We start from the raw sequence: 21,344 nt of genomic DNA, 5'->3' as shown, positions 1-21,344 counted from the left end.
TGGGGGTTGGTACCAAGAATTTGGAACTAGACCCTACCTTGTAACATATTGGGTAGGGTTGGTTCTAAGGCTGGTTGAGGTTGGTTCTATTCGGTTCTGGGTAGAACCTACCCATTTGCTCATCTCTATCCGTGAGTTAACGTTAAATAGACTAATGGATGTTAGTAGATTACCAATTTACCCTTTACAAAAAATGTAAAATATAGATGTATTTTAACTAAAAAACATGAAAAAAGGAAAATTTCTAAAAATATTTTCAATTATAAATACATATAAAAACATAAATTGCAAAAAATGAAAATGATAGAAATTGCAAACAAAATTAAAAAATTTAGAAAATAAAAAAGATAAGTTATAGAAATCACAAGAATTAAAAAAAAAAAAAGAACAAAAATTGTAGAAAACACTGAAAATTATAGAAAACACAAAATTACAAATAAATAACAAAAAATACAGGAAAGTGTATAGATTGTAGAAAATAGAAAAACGAAAGAAAAATAAATTATAAAAAACACCAGAAATTATAGGAAAACACCAAAAATGCAAAATAAAATACAAGAAATTTGAAAACGACAAAAAAAAAACTCGGAAGAATATAAAGATTGGATAAAAACAGAAATTGAAAAAGGGAATACATAAAATGATAAAAAAATTAAAAATATATATATTATAGCAAAAAAAATTAAAATTTTCAGAAAATAAGAAAATGATAAAATTTTCAAAAAACATTAGATAATCAGAAACTACAAAAAAATGATAATTATATATTTTAGAAAAGAATTAGAATTTATAGACAAGCTAATAAGATGATAAAATTTTTCAAAAAAAAAAAAAAAATCCAAACCATCCAACGAATATATTTCTTTACGAAACTCGGCATACCTACAGCAAGCACTTTCTCACCACCTTGTAAGCAGGCTTTCTCCCACTTTTTTGCATTGGGTGCTCTTATTATTATTATTTTTTCTTCCTTCGTAGTTTTTATATTTGGCGCCTCAAATACTTTACACAGATCTATACTCCAATTGGTACTCTGCCATGGATTAAATGTAATTTGTCTGTGAATTAAGCAAGAATGAGTCGTTTTGTGATGGATGACACACTAGTCTGAAATGATGAAAGATCATCAGTCCATTGGTCCTTCGTTAACTTTTGATTGAAATTGTTGAAAGAGGTGGACCTTTTTGCCTTTCTGGTATTAGTTTTTCTTCAAAAGTTTTCTTATCTTCTATTATAAACAAAAGCCATGGATTTCTTATCTTGTTGCAGGGCCCTGCAACCCCTGAGAAACATGAACCAGATGACTTCGATACTCGACTACTTTATTATGTGTGTCCTTCTGCATATATTACGTATAGCCAAATGCTTATTGCTTCAGTTTTTGTTAAGCACAGAGAAACAACTCAAAGCCAAATAACAGGAACATAATCGATCATGAGAAAGCACAGAGGTCCAAATTGGTTCTTTGTGCAAATGATTTGAATGTAAATTATGACCTATTTTTGTTTTAAATTTTAGCTTATTTTGTTTGATTGTAGTGTAAATGAAATAAAATAAAACGTGAAGAAAAATAAATTTAAGCCCAAAATAAAATTAAACAAGAATTTACATTTTTTTTCACTTGCTCTCCCATGCATTTGTACTAGTACAAATAAAATTGCACTACAACCAAACACAGCCTTTGACTTCAGATAGGAACACTCAAAGCTTCACCACCACATTGGAATCACTGCCAAAGGTCCCGAGCCCATCATCCGGTGAAATCCAGTCTTTGAGCCCAAAGTTCTCCGACGATGAGGTTAATTACCGTGCTAGAGAGAGGGGTGGTACGGTGATCTGACATAGCAATTTCTGGACAATTTGGTCATAAAAATTATATTTATGCTGATATGACAATTTCTATCAATAAACACTAATGCTACTTAAAGGGTGTTTGGTTCTGTGGGCGTGTTTATTCAATAAAGACTCTCACATAGGCACCACTTTAGCAGTTCCTCTCTCATGTTCTTTTGTATACATCGAGAATGAAAAAAATTGATTTTGGTTTCTATGCATGTCTATCACTTGGGGAAATTATTTTTTAAACTTTCACAAACGGTTAAGTATTTTTTTACTGTTACGCCAATGTAGTGCCCAATTGCACCTAATTGCAATTATTACCTTTTTTTAATTTTACAATTAAATAAAGTACAAATTTTGAATGAAAAAACATATACAGAATCAAACACATAATTATAGGATATGGACATAAGATTCCCAAAACATTTTGAAAAGTTAGGATGAATTTAAGAATAGATTTTAGATAATTTCTTAATATAATAAAATTGGATGATACAAGTTACACGTGGCACCAACTCTTCCACAGAGGACTCTCAACGAGGCTGCCTTTACCTGAGATCAGATCTATATACCGGGGCTCGAATTAAGGGTGGAAACCAAGCGACGTTACATTTTATTCGGTCATCATTCTTCTCTTCAATCGCTTTCCTCAACATGCCGTTACCTGGTAACCAAAAAAAATCATGCAAATTTGCATCCAAAATTCCAATACAACCCATCATCCATCCCTGGCTGCCACCAGAACCAGCACTCCCATTGCTTCTTATCCACTCGCGCCCTTGGCTCTTTCTGGCGTTCTGCTGGCCGGTCCTATACGTTGCAATTTGCCACGTGTACAAATTAAACTGCTGGCGTATCAAAACCACCGATTAAAAAATCGAAATAATGAACGGTGTGGTCCGGATGAGTCACAACTCACACAAAAACATTAACATATTTTGCCCTTTGGGCTACTAGATGGAGATGGGCAGAGTAAGTTTGAGTTCTGGGCTTATATACAAGTTTTATAGAGACAAAAAGCTTAAATAAATTCTTAAACTGTTCCAAAGACTGATCCAGTTTCCAATCAAAATGGTCCAAGTTTCTTTGTATTGCATCAATTATGGCTTTTTCGCATATAGAAGATAGTTAAGCTAAGCTGGTCACTTCATTTGAAAGATTGATTTACATTTTGCCTCCATCGAGCTAAGCTGCTATATCACTTATATGATAGTGAAGAACTGAAGATCCCTCCACTCGAAACGGAAAGAAAACAGATATTTACAAAATTCTGACCTTGTCTGACCAGTCATTCTCCCTATCTTTATTTCTTACTCTTCACGCCCATGGTTTAACTTTCAGACATGTTCACAATTTTCGGGGTCCCAGCTGTTGTGTGACCGAAAGGCCAAAGCGGAAGCACTCGAAAATTCACGGTCCAAAGGATATGCGCTGTACGCACCCCCGCGCGCCTAAGAGAAGAGCCCATCATCGTTCTCAAGCAAGCAAGCAAACAAACGCATTGCTATGCGTTGTTTTGGTCTTTTTGTGACGCGGTCCCCGAGTCCACCAACTTCAGCCTTTATTCTAGCGGATTAAAGGGCATGAGAAACCCTAATTTCACTCTTCTTCTTCTTCTTCTTCTTCATGTCTGTAATTATTTCGAGGTTCTTATTGATACCCTACTTTAACCTCTCTCATGTCGTGGTTGTATCCTGCGGAACTTCTGGCTCAAAAAATTCCAACCTTTGTATCACTCTTTCCTTTCCATGGCCGTTTATTTGACTAATTTTGCCTCGGAAGGCAAAGCCTAGCTTCTTGTTTTTCAAATCTGTAAAAGTTCTTTTCTTTTTTAAACTATCGTCCTGATTGATTGCTTATTGAGAAGAGCAAGTCCTATAGTTGCTGCCAGATGTCGGTTGAGAGATCGTTTGAAGCATGGGAAGAGGTGCAACGGCATGGCCACGATTTGGCGGATCGGCTCGCGCAGGGTTTCAATGGCTTGCTTCACTCTCACATGAATCCGTCGTCTTTCTCATGGCCGAGTCCTCAGACGCCAAAGCTGTTTGATGTTGAATTCCCGACCCAGGGTTTCGGAAAAAGGGACTTCGGTCTAGCTACGGATAATTCGGGAATTAATGGAGTTACTGCGATCTTTGATATTGGCAATAGGCTGGGGCAAGCCGGGGCAGAGTTTGGGGCTTGCTTGAATGGAGTTGTCCAGCAGTTCTTCCGTAGGTTGCCTATGCCATTCCGACAAGATGAGAGTGGCGTGGTGTCGCTCAGGGCGGATTTGGATTCTCGAAGAAGGGACGTGGTTGTGGATGGGCAGAAGGCGGATTTTGAATCATTGGCAGAACAGTTTAGGGATTACGGATTTGCAGAAGACAACTCTATTCGCGATGAATTTATGGATGAGGAAAGTTTCGGCTTTAATCTGAAATCTGCTGGTCATTTTGGAAAGTCTCAGGTAAGACTTTGGTGATTAATTTGTTTAGTTTTGATATTTATCAATGATTATTTTCCTATTATCTCATTTATGTTTCTTTTTATTAAGTTTTATTGGTGGCTTTTATCTTTTAATTCATTTATTTTCCTTGTCTCTCTAAGCCTTAGATATATAGTATTCAAATATTTAGTTGGGTTGGGTTAGAACTATGTTCAAGTCTTTTTCTAAATACTGCAAATAGAACTACTGATATCATGTATGCAAACTTACAACACGGAAATGATCATAGTACATGAATTGTACGCTGTCATGCACTTCGGAAGGGGTTAATCGAACATAACAATCCATGCCCAAATTGGCCTTGTTAATATAGTGAGCAAAAACAATGTCCCTTGATAATCTCCTCTGCCATTCTTGTGTCTTGGCATGAAAGGTGGATCTGTAGAAAATTTGTAAAGTGAAGGGTCAACTGTTACTCGAAGTTCACTCTTAGGATTTATAGTATGGTTACTGGTTCTGCTGCTTCCACTTTCTTGTAGATCAACTGGCTCTTGATTGACTTGCAACTGAAAAACATGGTCAGTTATGATTCAATCCTGGAAGATTTACACAATGGCATGGGAATAAGTTTGAAGCCTCTTTTTTCCTTTTTTTTTATGAGTAGAAATCAGTCCATTACATCGAATATTATCCACCCTTCTTTAACTCAGCATCCTTTGACGACAAAATATTGTTGCAGAAGCAATTCATTCTCACTACTTAAAATTCTATTCTTGTTCTTGTTTAAGTAAGGGGATAGAAGAAAAGAGGCAAAGTAAGGGGATTTTGGTGGGTTATAAAGGTTACTTAGCAAGTTTTTTTCTTTTGAAAATTGTTAGCTGGAATATTAGAGGTCTAGGGAGTGCTAGGAAAAGGAGAGTAATTATGGACCTGTTAATGAAAGAGAGACCTGATGTAGTTTTGCTGCAGGAAACAAAGCTACAGGAGTTTGACAGGAATTGGATTAGAAGTGTGTGAAGAGCCAGAGGAGTGAATTGGTCCTTATTGCCATCTTGGGGTGCTTCGGGAGGTTTAGTCACCATCTGGTGTGAAGATGTTGTGGAACCTCTAGAGGAGCTGTTAGGCAACTTCTCAATCTCGTTAAAATCCAGAAATGTGGATGGTGGTTTTGTTTGGGTTCTAACCAATTTGTATGGGCCAAACAACTATAGGGAAAGAAGCGAGATGTGGGAGGAATTGTATGGAATACATGGCTTGTGGGGAGGACCTTGGTGCGTGGGTGGAGATTTTAATGTAATCAGATTTTGTAATGAAATAAACAACCCACATCAGACTATCACAACTAGCATGTGTAAGTTTAACGAGTTCATTAGTACTTGTGAGTTGAAGGAGGTTCCCCTACTGCAAGCTATTTTCACTTGGTCAAATTTCCGAGAAAACCCTGTTTGCTCTAAGCTGGATAGATTTCTTTTCAATGAGGAGTGGGAAAATCATTGGAAGGATTTAGTAACTAGATCCCTACCTAGAGTTACCTCTGATCAATGCCCTATTAAACTTGGACAAGAATCCTTGGGAAATGGAGTTGGACCATTCAGGTTCGAAAATATGTGGTTAACTCATCCAGATTTTGTGAATAAGATAAAGGGGTGGTGGAATGAGGAATTGAGAGGAGTGAAGTGGAAGGGGGTTAGATTCCACAAGAAATTGAAAAGACTTGGGGCCAAATTGAAGGAGTGGAACAAGGTTCAGTTTGGGAGAGTAGAGGAACAAAAAGCCCTCTTAATGTCTCAAAGTGAAGACTTGGATGGAAAGGAGAGTCAAGATTCCTTGAATGACCAAGAGAGGGGCTCAAGATGGAAATTAAAAAAAGGAGTTGGAAGATGTCCTCTTGAGAGACGAAATTTCTTGGAGGCAGAAATCAAGGAATAATTGGATTAAGGAAGGTGATGGGAATACAATTTTTTTTCATGCACTAGCCAATGGGAGGAGGAGGAAAAATTTTGTGGGTAAGCTAAAGGTCAATGACGAAGAGATTTCCTCATAGGATGACATAGCAGGTATAATTGCGGAGCACTTCAAATGATTTTTAGGAGGCCCTTGAATCCTAGGCAGATTTTGGAAGGTTTTAAATGGCTAAGATTGGGGTTGGGCCTTAATGTCTGGCTGGAGAGGAGCTTCGAAGAAGAATTAACAGGACAGGCAGTTTTCTCAATGGATAGATCAAAAGCATTGGGTCCATATGGATTCACTATGGCCTTTTATTAGGATTGTTGAGGTGATTAAAGATGATCTTATTGAGGTTTTTAAGGAATTTGAAGTTGGTTCTAAGGTTAGTTTGGGAATTAGTGCAACATTCATTGCTCTAATCCCCCAAGAAAGGTGAAACTCGACAACCAAAGGATTTTAGACTTATCGGCTTGGTGACTAGCTTATACAAAATCTTGGCTAAGGTGCTTTCAAGAAGGACCAAAGTGGTGTTCCTAACAATTGAGGACTTTTGAAGAAGTGGCCGACAAAGGTTTGTCTGTAAGCTGGATTTAGAAAAAGCCTACGACTTGGTGGATTGGACCTTCCTAGTGGAGGTACTTAGGAACTGTGGCTTCGGAGAATGGTGGTGTAAATGGATTTTTGGGTGTATAAGCTCTTGTCATTATTCGGTGCTAGTTAATGGTGTTGTAAGGGATTTCTTTCCAGCTTCCAGAGGTTTAAGACAAGGTGACCCCTTATCACCCTTTCTTTTCACCCTTGTAGCTGATGTGCTTAGTTGCTTAATATCAATAGCTGAGGAGGAGGAGGCCATTAGGGGTTGGAGAGTTGGTAGGACCAATCTTCCAATCACCCATCTCCAATTTGTTGATGATATACTAATCTTTTGTGAATGAGATAAGTTTAGAAAGGTGAGGAATCTCAAATATTTGATCTTCTCGTTTGAAAGTGTATCCAATTTGAAGATCAACTAGACCAAAAGTTGTGTAGTGGGCATTAATTTGGAGGATAGGGTTGTTGAGGCTATGGTAGAGTGCTTAGATTGCCTAGTTTTCTCTTGGCCTTTGTCCTATTTAGGTCTCCCGCTTGGTGCAAATCCTAAAGAGAGTCGATTTTGGGATCCAGTGTTGGAGAAGTTTGAAAAAAAGGTTGGCCTCTTGGAAGAAGAATTACATCTCTTTGGGCAGTAGAGTTACCTTGATTATGGCCACTTTAGCGAACTTACTAGTCTATTTTCTTCTGTCTTTAGAATCCATGTTAGGGTAGCAAAGAGGTTAGAGAAACCGATAAGGAATTTTCTTTGGGAACCTGGGAGGAGAAAAATGATCACTTAGTAAGATGGGATTTGGTTTGTAGGAATAATGAACAGGGTGGTCTGGCCCCAGGAAATTTGGTGCAGGAATACAATTTTGTTGGGCAAGTGCTTTGGAGGTGGCCCCGAGAAAGAGGGTCATTGTGGCATGAGGTTATAGGTAGCATACATGGTTACTCGAACAATAGTTGGGATGTTGGCTTATCTCGTCAGGCTACTTTGGCATCACTGTGGAAAGCAATTTCAAGGATCCTCCCTCAATTCCTTCGTTATATCAAGTATGATGTTTGTTTTGGGAATTTAGTAAGGTTTTGGGAAGACATTTGGGTGGGTAGTTCAGTCCTTGAGGATTTATTTCCTTCTTTGTATTTAGTTTCCCCGAGGAAGAATGTGGCCAGGTGCCTTTCTTCTCCTTTCACCCTTGATTCTTTGAATTGAGACTTAGGGTTTAGAAGAGGTCTAAGGGAGGCAGAATTGACTTGTGACAAACCTTTTGCTTCTCTTGGCTGATGTTTGTTTGGACCCCCTTAAGTTAGACAAAAGGATTTGGTCCCCTTCGCCTAAAGGGTCCTTTTCAGTTGCTTCTTCAAAACTCTTTGCTTGTTCTCTACCTCTCTCACCTTTCCTGTTAAGGAAGTTTGGACCAATGTTTTAAAATGTGGAGGCATGACGCGAGGCGTTCCACTACCTAGAGGTGTGAGGTGTAGTTTAGAATGCAAGAGGCGTAAGCCTTCCGAACACAAGGAGGTGTAAGCCTCCTTAAGAGGAAGGGGGGGGATCTCATTTTCTTTATTTTTAATAAAAATCTTTTATATTAAGAAGAATAAAGATGCATAGCATTAGTTGAAGGGGGGGGGGGGCTTGTCGAAGTGGAGGCGAGCGGAGCAAGACCCCCCTAACTCAAAAAAAAAAAACAAATTGGGCTGCACCTAGAAGGGGGTGAAGCCCCCCAGCCGAAGGGGTAGGGGGGAAACCACTTTCTTTCCTCTTATGTTTTCTTCCCTTCCCTTTTCTTTCCTTTTCTCTTTCTTTCTTCTCTTTCTTTTCCTTTCCTTTCCTTTCCTTTTTTCTTTTTTCTTTTTTTTTGTCTTTTTATATAAGATGTGCATGAGGTGTAAGCCTCTAGCATACCTCATGAAAAAAGCGCTTGATGTGTACGCCTCAGAGGTGTCAGCGTCTCTGGCATATGCCTCAGGGCATTTTGGGAGTGCCTTGCCTGGAGGTGTGCCTCTAGGCGTATGCCTCCCATGCCTTTTAAAACACTGGTTTGGACTAAGCCCATCCCCTGTTTTTTGTTGGGAAGTGATCCTTGGGAAGGTTAATACTTTGGATAAGGTGCAGAAGAAAATGCCTTACTTGTGCATGTCCCCAAAATGGTGTTCCATTTGCAAATCCAATGGTGAGGTGTTTCCACATATTTTTATCTTTCTCTATTGTTACAACTATTTGGTGTTGGATATTTGCCCTATTCGGTTGCAGGTGGTTGCTGCCAACATAAGTCTCTTAGCTATTTGAACCTTCAGTCCTTGGCAGTCAATCAAAAAGAGGAAGGTTAATGTGGAGGTGTATTAGGGCAGCTTCATTATGGACTATTTGGGAGGAAAGGAATGCTAGAATCTTCCAAAATAAGGAGAGAAGCCTCTTCGAGCTGAAGGACTGCATTTCGATAAGTGCAATACACTGGTTGAAAACAACAAACTTATCCCAAATCTTCTCCTTTGATGACTTCTGGAGGAACTGGTCAATGATGGCTAGCAGTTCTTCATCAAAACAAAGTTACATTGCAGTTTGGGTCCCTCCTCTTGAGGGTTTTGTTAAACTAAATTTTGATGGGAGCAGCCAAGGTAATTCTGGCCCCTCTGGCATAGGAGGAATCTTGAGAGAGAAGGACAGTAGGGGTGGCAATGAGTCGAGCTTTTTATGAGCTGCTCGAGCTCGGCTCGGCTCGGTTTCAACTGAGCTTGAGCTGGCCTGAATATATATATATATATATATATATTTGATATTTAATATATATAATAATAATATAATAAAAATATTATAATTATTAATTATTATAATTCTTAATTTTTTAAATATCATATAAAAAATACTTATATATATAATTTTTAATTTTATAAAATATTTTTTTCTTAAAATCGGGCTCGAGCCGAGCCGAGATCGAGCTTATGAATTTTTTACTTGAGCCGAGCTCGAGCCTTGTAGAACATTCTCGAGCCGAGCTTGAGCCTGGTACTATTCGGCTCAGCTTGGCTCGAACCCACCCCTAAAGGACAGAAATGTCTTAGCATTATTCTCAGCCCCAGTTGGTTTAGGGGACTACCAAAGCAGAGTTTCTAGCTGTTGTACAGGGGATTCAGATAGCTAGTCAACTTGGTATAAAAAGGCTGATAATTGAAGGGGATTCCCAGGTTGTTGTGAGCTGGTTGCTGAACCCAGACTCATCTGTCTGGGCTTTAAGAGATCTTCTTAAGAAGAAGAAATATGATGGTGAGGATCCAATGGGTAGGAAGATTGGCAAATGAAATGGCTGATTTTCTTGCAAAACAAGGGGTTAACAGGGATTCTTTATTTTGGGCAGCTTTATAATTGTGCACTACCTCTCTACTAGTGGTTTTCTGTTTTTTCATGTAGTTCTGATACTTTCTTAGAGTTAGGCTGCACCTTGAGCCTCTCTTTGGATTTATGTATAGCAGATCTCTCTTTGATTAATGAATTAATTCTCAATTATCAAAAAAAAAAAAACTTATTCAAGTTAATGTGGCCAAGTTTTAGATATCTACTTTCCATATACCTCACTGGCAGTTGGTGCTACCCCTATACATTCTAGTTTATTTGTCATTTTTTACTTGTTATATTTCATTCATGTCACAGCCTTGTATCCATTTCACAATTCACAGACTGCATTCCTGAAGCACATCTTCCAAAAAAAGTTAAATGTTTACTTGTTACCAAAAAAGGATTAACAAAAGGAAAAACTAGATATGATACTTGTGAAATTATAGAATGCATATGTTAAAGAGTTAGGTTGTAATGAACATGATAAGATGATGGTAACTGTGCTATATCTATTATTTTTGAAAAAAAAGTTAACTTTATTCGAAATAAAACTTCAAGAGTGGCACATTGGGATAAGACCTTGAATCTCTTCTCAGACTTTAAGTTTGAAGATTTCTTCAGGTCTTGGGGTGCAATAGCTGATTCATCCTCTAGAATACAAAGAGTTTCAGTGGAGTGGTCACCACTAAATTGTGGTTGGAAGGAGCTGAATTTTGATGGTAGTTGTGTGCACAATCTGGGCCTTTTGGGTATTGGAGGAGTAATTAGGGATGAGAAAGGAAACATACTTTCTTGTATTCAGATTCAATTGGGCAAGGCGATGTGGTTAAATCAGAATTCTTGGCAGCAGTTTACAGGATTGAGAAAGCCAAAGAATTGGGCATTGCAAGGCTGATTATTGAAGGTGACTCGAGAACAGTTTTGGGCTGGCTGAAAGGGGGGAGGGAGTGACTTGGCACCTAAGGAATGACTTCAGTGTTTCAAATGGCTATCAAAAGAAATCATGATTCAAATTAACTGGGATAGGAGATCTGCAAACAGTTTAAATAGCAGATGGTTTAGCTAAGCAAGAGGTTCAGAGACAATCTATGTATTGGGCTCACTTATAATACTCTGGGATGGATTAGTTTCTTTAAGTTTGTTGTATTTTTTTCGTAACTTATTGTTATACTGCTGGTTTCTAATATTAATGAATTTTATTGTGTTGCTGATAAAAAAATGTACCACCACAATCCTATAATATTTAGTTGGGCAATTTTTGGCTTGTGGCTGTTACATCTATCTACTATTTCTTTTTGGCATTTTGTATTGATATGAAACATCATCTATCCTGCATATTTGCCTGTCAAATTTCTTATTATGATGTTTTGCTAATAAGTGTTTTTGGAGAAAACTTGCATATAATAATCTGTTGGCTGTAGAAGTTGGATTTCTTTTGGCAGTGAAGTGATTTGAAAAACTTGTTTAACTAGCTGTTTTTCAATATAATTTTCAAGAACTGATTCGTTTTACTTTTGAGTCTAGGGGACCATTAATATTACATCAACATATGACAGTAGAACACATGATGTTGAAAGTTCTGTTGTTGCAAGGGGGGACTTGTGGAGAGTAGAGGCATCACATGGGGGTTCCACTTCTGGAAATGAGAATTCCCCACTTTTCCTTGTTCAGCTTGGACCAGTCCTTTTTGTACGTGATACAACACTTTTATTGCCAGTTCATCTATCAAAGCAACACTTGCTTTGGTATGGTTATGATCGGAAGGTAAGGATGTTTTACTTTTTCTTATTGGCCAAATTAGGGTTATCCACCATAGGTAACTGCCATGATGAGAGCATTACTATGATACTTAAGGACATGGAGATATTAAGTCGTGTTCTGTGGAAAATGTTGCTGATAGTGACACCTGCAATTTTCCCCAAATCGCTGCATGTTATTACCCCCTTCTAATATGTATTGCTTTGCAGTCATCTGTTTTTGTGTGCTCTTAAACAATTTTCTTTTCGTTTAGAAACATTTTTCCATTTCATAATCTTGTTTCTTGAGGTCATTATAGTTTCATGATGAAGTAATGCTTGAATACATTTATTTTCTTTTTGACCTCTAACTAGATAAAGGAACCTGATTAAAGTTAAGAATGCCAAAACAATACATTACAGCTAAGCCAAAATAACTTTCAGAAGGGGAGGTGAAATAGGATGGAACTAGCCATCCAGTACCAGGTACAAAAATACAAAAGCACTGACTAGCCCAATATGGGTGATCCTCAAAACAACTTTGCCTAATTTACATCTTCTATGACTAGTGATTCTGTGGAGCATTACTTAATTGAAAGAGATGTTCATTCTTGATGCCAAAGATTTAGCCACTGTATTCAGATGAAATGGGAGCCAAGGGCTAGTAAACCCATTCTATATCTACCAGTTACCACTTATGAATCCTCCTAAACTTCTATCCTGTTGTCACATCACATAAAGAAGTATTTTATCCCTACCTCTGAATCAAAGACATAAGTTCAGCTTGTATGAAACTTCTAGTGCATATAGGAACAGATAAACTTCTATAACTCTCCAATAGATGCCCTTATGTTATTTTTTTTTCCTGATTGGTACAAACAAGATTTTATTAATAATAACTACAAATCCTCTTGACATGTGGGATTGGGTGGTTACTAGAGGTGGCAATTGGGCGGGTTGGGTTGGGTTCGGTTACTAGAGGTGCCAACCCATTAATGACCCAATTAGATAGAATTAAATGGGTTGGGTTCAACCCGAACCCACCTGAACCCAATCCAACCCAATCCATTTAGATAAAATAATGAAAATTACACAAAAATAATAGAAATTACATGAAATAAAATAGAAATTAAACAAAAACACAAGAATGCATAGAATTAATAGAAATTACATAAAAAGTTGAAAAAATAGAAAATGCAACTTTCATTTTTGAAAAACCAACGTTTTAAAAAACGACCCGGAAATGGAACTGTTTTGGTCACCAGTTTTCGGGTTGATGGTCCAATCGTCTGGTTCGAACAAACAACTCGTTCTGACAAACAAGTTAAAAAATAATTTAAAATAAAAAAATGGTCAAAAATCGTTGAACGGGTTGACGACTCGACCGCCCGGGTCAATGGGTTGATGACTTTTTCAATGTTTTTTTGCCAAAAACTAGGTTTGTGGTAAAACAAAACCGCTTGTCTGGACAGTTCCCGGGCTGAACGGTCCGACCATTCGGGTCAACGGCGGTTCGAAAACCTTGGAAAAAACAATATTATTGTGAAAATTACAACACGAAAACTGTAGAAAACTATTAGAAATTACAAAAAAAAAAGAAAGCAGAAATTACATAAAAATAACAAAATTGTAAAATAATATAACAAAAATTATAGAGAACATAAAAAAATGAAGAAAGGAGAAATTATAGAAAAATAACAAAAAGCTACACAAAAAACAAAAACATGAATATGCAGAAACCAGATTTATATAGGTGAAGGGGCTCATATTGAGTATTTCATCGCAATTGGCAATGACATTGGAGTGGGAGCTCATGTGCCTCATCATTCCCAATGCAAACAATTAGAGCACTCAGCCCAAACCCTTGAGTTCATCTCTGCGCCCTCTAATTTTTTCGGTTTGTTGAGCATCTACTAAGAAGTGAATGATGAAACAAATGAATCAGAAAAAAGATAGGGCTTTGCTACTGCTTCGAGAGAGCCATTGATGTTGTTTCCTTGATCAATTTGATCACCATTTACAATTACAAATCATAGGAGAAAACAACGTTTTAAAAAACAACCCAAAAATGGAACCGCTCTAGCCACCGGTTTCCAGATCGATAGTCCAACTGTTCGGTTCGAACGAACGGCTCGCTTTGACAAACAAATTAAAAAAATAAAAAAATAACTAAAAATAAAAAATGGTCAAAACCATTTAACGGGTCGACGGTTTGACCGCTCGGGTCAACGGTTTTTGGCCAAAAACCGGGTTTGGGGTAAAACGGAACCGCTTGCTTGGATGGTTCCCATTGCCAAATGGTCCAATGTCAATGGCGGTTCAAAAACATTGATGATTTCTTTTCTCCCAAGGTTTTTGAACCGCCATTGACTCGGACAGTCGGATCTTTTGGCCCAGGAACCCTCCAGGAAAGCGGTTTCATTTTACCTCAAACCCGGTTTTTGGCCAAAACAATTGAAAAAGTCAACAACCCGTTGACTTGGGTGGTCGACCCATCAACTTGTTCAACGGCTTTGACTATTTTTTTTATTTTTTTAATTTGTTTGTTAGAACAGGTCGTCCTTAACTGGACGATTGGACTGTCGACCCGGAAACCGATGGCCAGAACGGTTTCGTTTCCAGGTTGTTTTTAAAATGTTGGTATTTGTCTACTAGAAAAGACAAATGAGGATAGACCGATAAAGAGAGTGTCTATGGAAATATGAAGAGGCTAATGGGTTATCCGTTGGATAACCATGACCGAACCCACCCAAACCATTAAGCCTCTCCCTTATTGGGTTGCCCAACCCACCAGACCCGGGACTTAATGGATACAACCCAGCCCACCAATTAATGGTTGGGTTGGGCGGGTTAGCAGGTTGGGTTGAAAAATTGCCACCCGTAGTGGTTACTAGGCTTGTTCAACATGATGAAAAGGTTTTGAAGGAAAACAATGGGATAAGTGTTGATAAGCTAAGAGGATTTGCAGGAGGTTTTGAAGGTGAATAGAGCTAAGAGTTCTATTCTTACAGCATCATGAGGTAATTGATCAACCGCAAGTAAAGATGTTTTTGGTAAAGGACTGAAGTTGGGTTTTGTATTGGTTATTGGAGATTTGGCAATGGACTGCTTGGAGAATGTCACTTCAGGTTGTACAATTGAAGAGGTAATGCCAGATAATGTTGATACAACAAGGTCGGAAAAGCAAGACAATGTTGGAGATGTTCTGAGTATGAATGGGATCAATTTAGGGAAAGATTCTCTTCAGGTGGGGGATGCCTCTGAAGCTATTGGAGTTGACTCTTCTGAGGGTGGAAGATTTACATTGCCAAGGTGGGGAAAAGAAGGTCCTGAGAAGTCCAAAGAAATTGAAGGTTTGAGTGGAGATGCGGAAATGATGGTTTCTGGGACTGCTATTGAAGTGATTGTGGAAAGTTGGGGGTGGATTTGGGGTGCAAAAGGGTTACAAGCATGACTGCAGGGCCAGAGAAGGTGACAAACCTTTGGCGAACTTGAGAAAACCCAAAGGGTTAAATAATGGTCGCCTAGTTCATGTTACTGAAGTTTTTTATTGGTTGAAAGATGGTCTTTTAGGAGCAGATCCTTGTAATAAATTCAAGAGGGTCTATAAGAGGAAGGGGAGAAGGTCATAAATAAATAATAGAGAAACATTAGGAGTAGCTCTCCAGATAATTCGAAGAGAAAAGTGGAGAAGATGAAGAAAGGAATAAATTCTGATGTTCAAGAAGATTGACTTAAAATGAGAGAGGAAGAGCTGTTGGGGGTAGAGAGTGAAGATGAGGGAAACGTTTCAAAAGGGGAAGAGGAAAATGATAAGATGACTTTAGATCAAGTGAGGAGGATAGCCAAAAAAAACTTGATTTGGAAAAGATTGTTAAAACAGAAGTTCAAATATGCAAAATGTTGGGGCTCTTTTTCTTGGGAGGGGAAGAATTTGCAAGAGAAATCTTTTTGGAGCTGGAAAAGAAGAATAGTTTGGGTGTTAATAGATCTAGTGCAGAGGTTTGATTATGAGGTGGATGCTGAATGGGACGCGTCTGGGGTCTGGGGTGCAGGAGGAGAGTTTGGGTCTCTTGTGTGGTTTTGGGGTTTTTGTCATTGGAGATCTGCTGGGGAAAAAGTATGTGTGCAAAGGGGTAGGAGGGTCTTGGGTTTTTTGGGGTCTGAGTTTTTTATTTTTCTGTGGATGATGTCTTGTCACCTGTTTTGTAATCTCTTCTTTAGTTCTTAAAAAATTTCCTTTTTATTTATTACCAAAAAACTAATAATAACTATAGTAAAGATGTAGAAAGAGGAAGGAGAGACGGTCTGTCTTTGGCTCAGATGTAATACTTTGGGGGGTTTAGATACTTTGTCTAATAGAGATTGTTTACATTGAGACGAGTAAAACAGGGAAGAGAACTCTTAATGCCTCATTAACTTCACACTTGAAATAGAAGACAGCAGTTTGGAGCTATAAAGAATTAGAGATGTGTTAAAGCAAATTGAATGGTCAACAAGGACTTTGGTGATAAGCTATAAGTGGGTACCCAGGTCGGCAAATGACTTGGCTGACACTTTGACCAAGGGCAAACAGGGAACAGATATTCTTGGTTCAATTGTAATTACTTTTTTTCTTCTGGGTGAGATGAACTTATCTACCCATGGGTTGCTATTTGTGTACCTTGCCTCTTCGTATTAATAAAATGTGTTACTATCTATATCAACCCCTTCTTTTTCTTTACTCTGTTTTGTTAGGTCATGGACTCCCTTCTCCAATATTATAATTATTGGTTAGTTTGCCAAGGCCTGATCTGGGATATGGATGATTTCTTGCATCACTTGCCTTGATTAATGTTGAGACATTGTTTTTGTATTTCACAGAATGGAATGCATTCTCTCTGTCCAGCTGTGTGGTCAAAGCATAGAAGGTGGCTGTTGATGTCAATGATTTGTCTCAACCCATTGGCTTGTGTAAGTTTAAAATTTGTTTTTAGATTTTGGCACAAAGAAAAAATTAATACATTGGTCAGTCATGTGATATTGCTTATTATTCATTCTGTAAATATTCTCTATTTATTTTGGCTAGTAGACATGTCCAATATTAAGAGAACATAGGAAGGACGTCATTATTTTTTGAAGCTATCATGGGAAGGACATCAATTACAACAATTTTTTTTTTTTGATAAAAAAGTAAGATTTTATTAATCCAGCGAATAAGAGATACAGGTAACCCCACGTAAAGGCACGAGATGCAACCTTTCCTTTAAAATTGGCCACAGAATTTCATTCAATTATTTGTCATTGAAAATAATTGACATCAATTACAACAATTTCATGCTTTATTAAAAATGGATGAATGAAACATTAGAAAGAACAGGCTAAGATTGGGAGGTTTCTTAATATCACAATCTTAATAGTTGAAGGAGACTCAAAGGTTGCACTTGGTTGGACAAAGAATGACAGTATGGGAACATGGCACTTAGAAGGAGATTAAAACAATGACAAAAGAACTAAGAACTACATTCTCATGGATACATGGATCAGCAAATGACTTTGTTGATGCTTTGGCAAAGGAAAGGATTTACAGGAATCAGTTGTTCTGGGGGGGATATTTTGATAATGTACAGATAGGGTACATGTGTTACATGTAATCTGGTCCATATGTAGATATCAATCTGAATAGGTTCAGTTAACTATGGTAAGCCCATTAGGTGATTTGGACAGAGACACCATTACAACACCTGAGGGTAGTCTTCTCTTTCTCAATATGTGATTAAAGAATGTTGTACCCTGGAGAAGTATTTTCTTTCCCAACAATTATTTTATTATTATTTTACTTTGCATTGACTTATTATTTTACGTTAATTGTGTTTTCTTTCCCAACAATTATTTTATTACTCATACAAGATATATAATTAAAAACTAAATGTTTATTGTAAAATTATACTATTCATGTCCCCTGACTATTTTTCAGTCTTGCTGAATCCAAAATATTGCAACGATATCCATGCACATAGTTTGCAAATCATATGCTCTGTATTCTGTGCAATAGAGATTCCCAGTAACTCATCTAAAAATAAAGTACTGCTCTGGAAAGTTACTCTTGCTTTATCATCTTTTTTTAGTAGAACGCATTTTAGTTCTTAGATTGCATTTGATGGCTGGCATTTCTTAGCCAAATGTATCTTTGTGATTGATATTTTGAAACATTGATTATAAGTTCATATATAACAGTGCCATTAGATGAAATGAGCACAACCTTCACACTCATAGAAGTTAAATTAATTAGACATTGATCTGCTGTATTCCAAGACCTTTTCTCAGTCTCATCTTGTTGAACAATTGAGCTCTGTATGGATCCAATAAATCTGAGCATCAGTGGACATCAATGTCTCCTGTATTCTGTCTGCAACCAAAATCTACTCTATTTGAGTTATCGTTGAGTCCTAAGTTGTAGTATTCTGGGTTAAACAAGTGATTCCTAATGATTACCATTTAAATCGGTCTCTTCTGAAACCAATACCATTATAACTGTAAAAAATTCCTACTCCTATGACCGTGGAGCATCTTGGTGATGGACCATCTAACTTTATCTTCTATTTCAGTCCTTCATGGATTTGCAGTTTCCAAATGGGCAGTTTACCTATGTAGCTGGTGAGGGGCTAACTTCAACTGCTTTTCTACCTGTTTTTGGTGGACTGCTTCAAGCTCAAGGTCAATACCCAGGGGAAATGAGATTTAGCTACTCTTGCAAGGTTATATGCTGAACCTTTTACCATTAGTGCCATTGGGCGTCTTATGCACAACGGATTTGTTGAAAGGGATCATGTTATCACAATTACTCCTGATGTTGCTTTCTCTATTGGAAGCAAAATATTAATGTTTTATCTTTCTTGCAGAACAAGTGGGGAACATGCATTACACCGATGGTCCAGTGGCCTGATAAATCCTTTTCCCTTGGCCTTTCACAAGCTTTAGCTTGGAAGAGATCTGGTCTCATGATGAGACCAACTGTCCAATTAAGGTGTGTAATGGATGCTTGTATTATTTCATCTCTAATTGTATTCTTGCCGTGATTTCTTGCATATAAGATATCTAACATTACTTTTTGTTGAGTATTGTAGCCTTTTGAATGATGACCTACATAACTTATTAATGGGGGATAGCCTTCCCCCAAACCCAGAATCCAAACCCCCAACCCCCCACCCCCCACCCCAGGTGAGGTAGGGGATCTCATCCCGATATATTATTGCAAAGAGAAGTGGCAAAGCCACCTTTTGGCAAGCCTTTAAGCACCTTTGCATCTGATATATCTGTATTGAGTTTCACACGATTCTTCCTTTTCTTATAAGCATTATTAATTGTTCCTTTTTTTATTATTTATTCTGTGTTTCTTTTAACTCTTCAGCATATGCCCCACTTTTGGTGGAAGCAATCCTGGGTTGCAGGCAGAGGTCATTCACACTGTGAAGGACAAACTGAATCTAATCTGTGGCTGTGCATATGCATCTTATCCTTCTGCTTTTGCATCAATATCTGTAAGTAACCAAGATTACCCTCCTGTGGAATTGTTTGCCCCCCCCCCCCCCCCCCCCACCCCACACACACACAAAAGATGGTATCAAGTCGAAGGTAAACTCTCAGAAAAATCAACTAGATGATTTTATGTTTTTGAAAAAGATTCTTAGAGGGGATCTGCTTTTTAGTGGAATCGTGTGCATATGCATCTTATCCTTACTGCTTTTGCATCAATATCTGTAAGTAACCAAGATCACCCTCCTGTGGAATTGTTGGCACCGCCCCCCCAGACACACACAAAAGATGGTATCAAGTCGAAGGCAAACTCAGAAAAATCAACTAGATGGTTTTATCTTCTTGAAAATGATTCTTAGAGGGGATCTGCTTTTTAGTGGAATGGTATGTCAACATTTGGTGGCAAGAACTTTCTTCATAGTTCACGAATCATATGATCCTTTTCTGATACTATTTTCCAGACACTGAATTTTTTCAACTTGGGCTAGTTATAAGCTTATAACTATACTATAGCCATTTTCTTATCATTTTTCTAGTAATAGTTTTGAATGAAGGAATTAAACTCACTGATGCATACGGTATGTTTCAAGTTTATAGTAATAGTTTGGAATGGGAATATTGGGAGCTCTGGTATAGTTTTTAAAGTTGAAACCTCTCTCAGCAGGGCTAGTTATAACTTTAAATATGCGTTTGTTTGTGTCCTTATTTATTGGTGATGTTTTGTGAATAATATATATTTCCCTAAAATGTATCTGAATTATTCTCTTGTGTATTATAGCTTGGCAGGTCGAAGTGGAATGGGAATATTGGCAGCTCTGGTGTAGTTTTTAGAGTTGAAACCCCTCTCAGCAATGTTGGCAGACCCTCGTTCTCTATTCAATTAAATAGTGGCATAGAGTTCTGATCCTTCTATACATGCTGTACATATGCAATTATAAATAGCCAAGCTCTTGACTGTATCATATAACTTGTGAATATTCTCGCTGTAACCCTTAAAAATATTTTCTTTTCTATTTTAAAGTTCTAATTGTTCATTATTTTCTTTGTTTGGAGTTGAGCTTGAATCTTGGAAAACTAGGCAAGTGGTTTAACACCACGTACGAAAAGGAGCTGTTATATTTTTGCACCTTTCGCCTGCTCGTATGTTGTTAGCAAGTAACGCTGCATTGCTTTTTCTTGATTAATTTGAAGGTGCCCAACCATTGAATGATTGATGTGAAGGGAACTGTTGTCTGTGCATCTACATCTTTTAGTTATTAATTGTTTAGGCAAGACTGTAGTCTGAAGATACTCCCTCTAAAGGAATTCTTTTTTATATCAAAGATAAAAAAAGGCCCCTCCGCGAGCGTGTAAAGTAGGCACAATTGCAAGTAAGGTTCAAAAAAGCGATACGATACACCCCGTATTATTGTATCTTTTGGGTTCCAAAGGTGTTTCAGGATCTCATCCTTTTTTAATAAAAAAAAAACCTTTTTTAACTCTTCAAAAATTAAAATTTGAAAAAATAAAAATAAAAAAAAGTTAATTTCGTGTGTATTTAAATACTGATATGCCTCTGCCCATATACAGAGACGTATCGATACTTTGAACCATGCTTGCAAGTTGGAATGGTGTGGTTGATGCTAAACATTCTAAAGTCTTATAAAAGTAAAATCCGACCCAGAAATAGAACTTTGGCCACCGATTTTAGATTGATGGGTTTGACATTCGGTCTGAATGGTTAATCAGTAGTGTTTTTAAAATTAAAAAAATTAAATAAATAAAATAAAAGTGACCCAGAAAGTCAAGTAATTTCCTTTACTAACTTTTGAAATTAAGGGCTACTTTGGTTTGTGGGAATAGGGGTTTGGAATTGGAATTGAAATAGGTTATTCCGATTTCAACTGTTTAATTGGACAGAATCAAAATTCCATTTCCATTCCAGTTGATTTCAATTCCTAGCCAGAATTCCAATAGACCATTATAAGCT

The 21,344-nt window shown here is 37.5% G+C and overlaps 1 protein-coding gene across 1 annotated transcript; it reads left to right on the top strand.

The window, feature by feature from the left end:
* The first annotated feature begins 3,073 nt into the window (after positions 1-3,073).
* On the top strand, positions 3,074-20,412 carry LOC148867151 (uncharacterized). The gene is made up of 7 exons (XM_088977340.1): positions 3,074-4,288; positions 11,649-11,888; positions 16,724-16,813; positions 18,448-18,597; positions 18,742-18,866; positions 19,251-19,380; positions 20,154-20,412. Exons 1-7 carry the CDS (start codon positions 3,731-3,733, stop codon positions 20,277-20,279), a joined length of 1,419 nt encoding a protein of 472 aa, XP_088833466.1. The 5' UTR covers positions 3,074-3,730; the 3' UTR covers positions 20,280-20,412.
* Positions 20,413-21,344: the final 932 nt, after the last annotated feature.

The sequence above is a fragment of the Nelumbo lutea genome, chromosome 3 (assembly GCF_056320005.1).
Source record: "Nelumbo lutea isolate HS-2025 chromosome 3, American lotus-T2T, whole genome shotgun sequence".
Lineage (NCBI taxonomy): Eukaryota > Viridiplantae > Streptophyta > Magnoliopsida > Proteales > Nelumbonaceae > Nelumbo > Nelumbo lutea.
Note: the sequence above shows the minus strand (reverse complement) of the source record. Positions and strands in the feature narration are given on the sequence as shown.

Excerpts from the sequence above, each read along its gene's own strand:
- LOC148867151 (XM_088977340.1), top strand. The coding sequence starts at position 3,731 with ATGTCGGTTGAGAGATCGTTTGAAGCATGGGAAGAGGTGCAACGGCAT. Across the intron at positions 11,889-16,723 it reads GGTATGGTTATGATCGGAAG|AATGGAATGCATTCTCTCTG; the intron begins GTAAGGATGTTT and ends TGTATTTCACAG. Across the intron at positions 18,598-18,741 it reads GATTTAGCTACTCTTGCAAG|AACAAGTGGGGAACATGCAT; the intron begins GTTATATGCTGA and ends TCTTTCTTGCAG.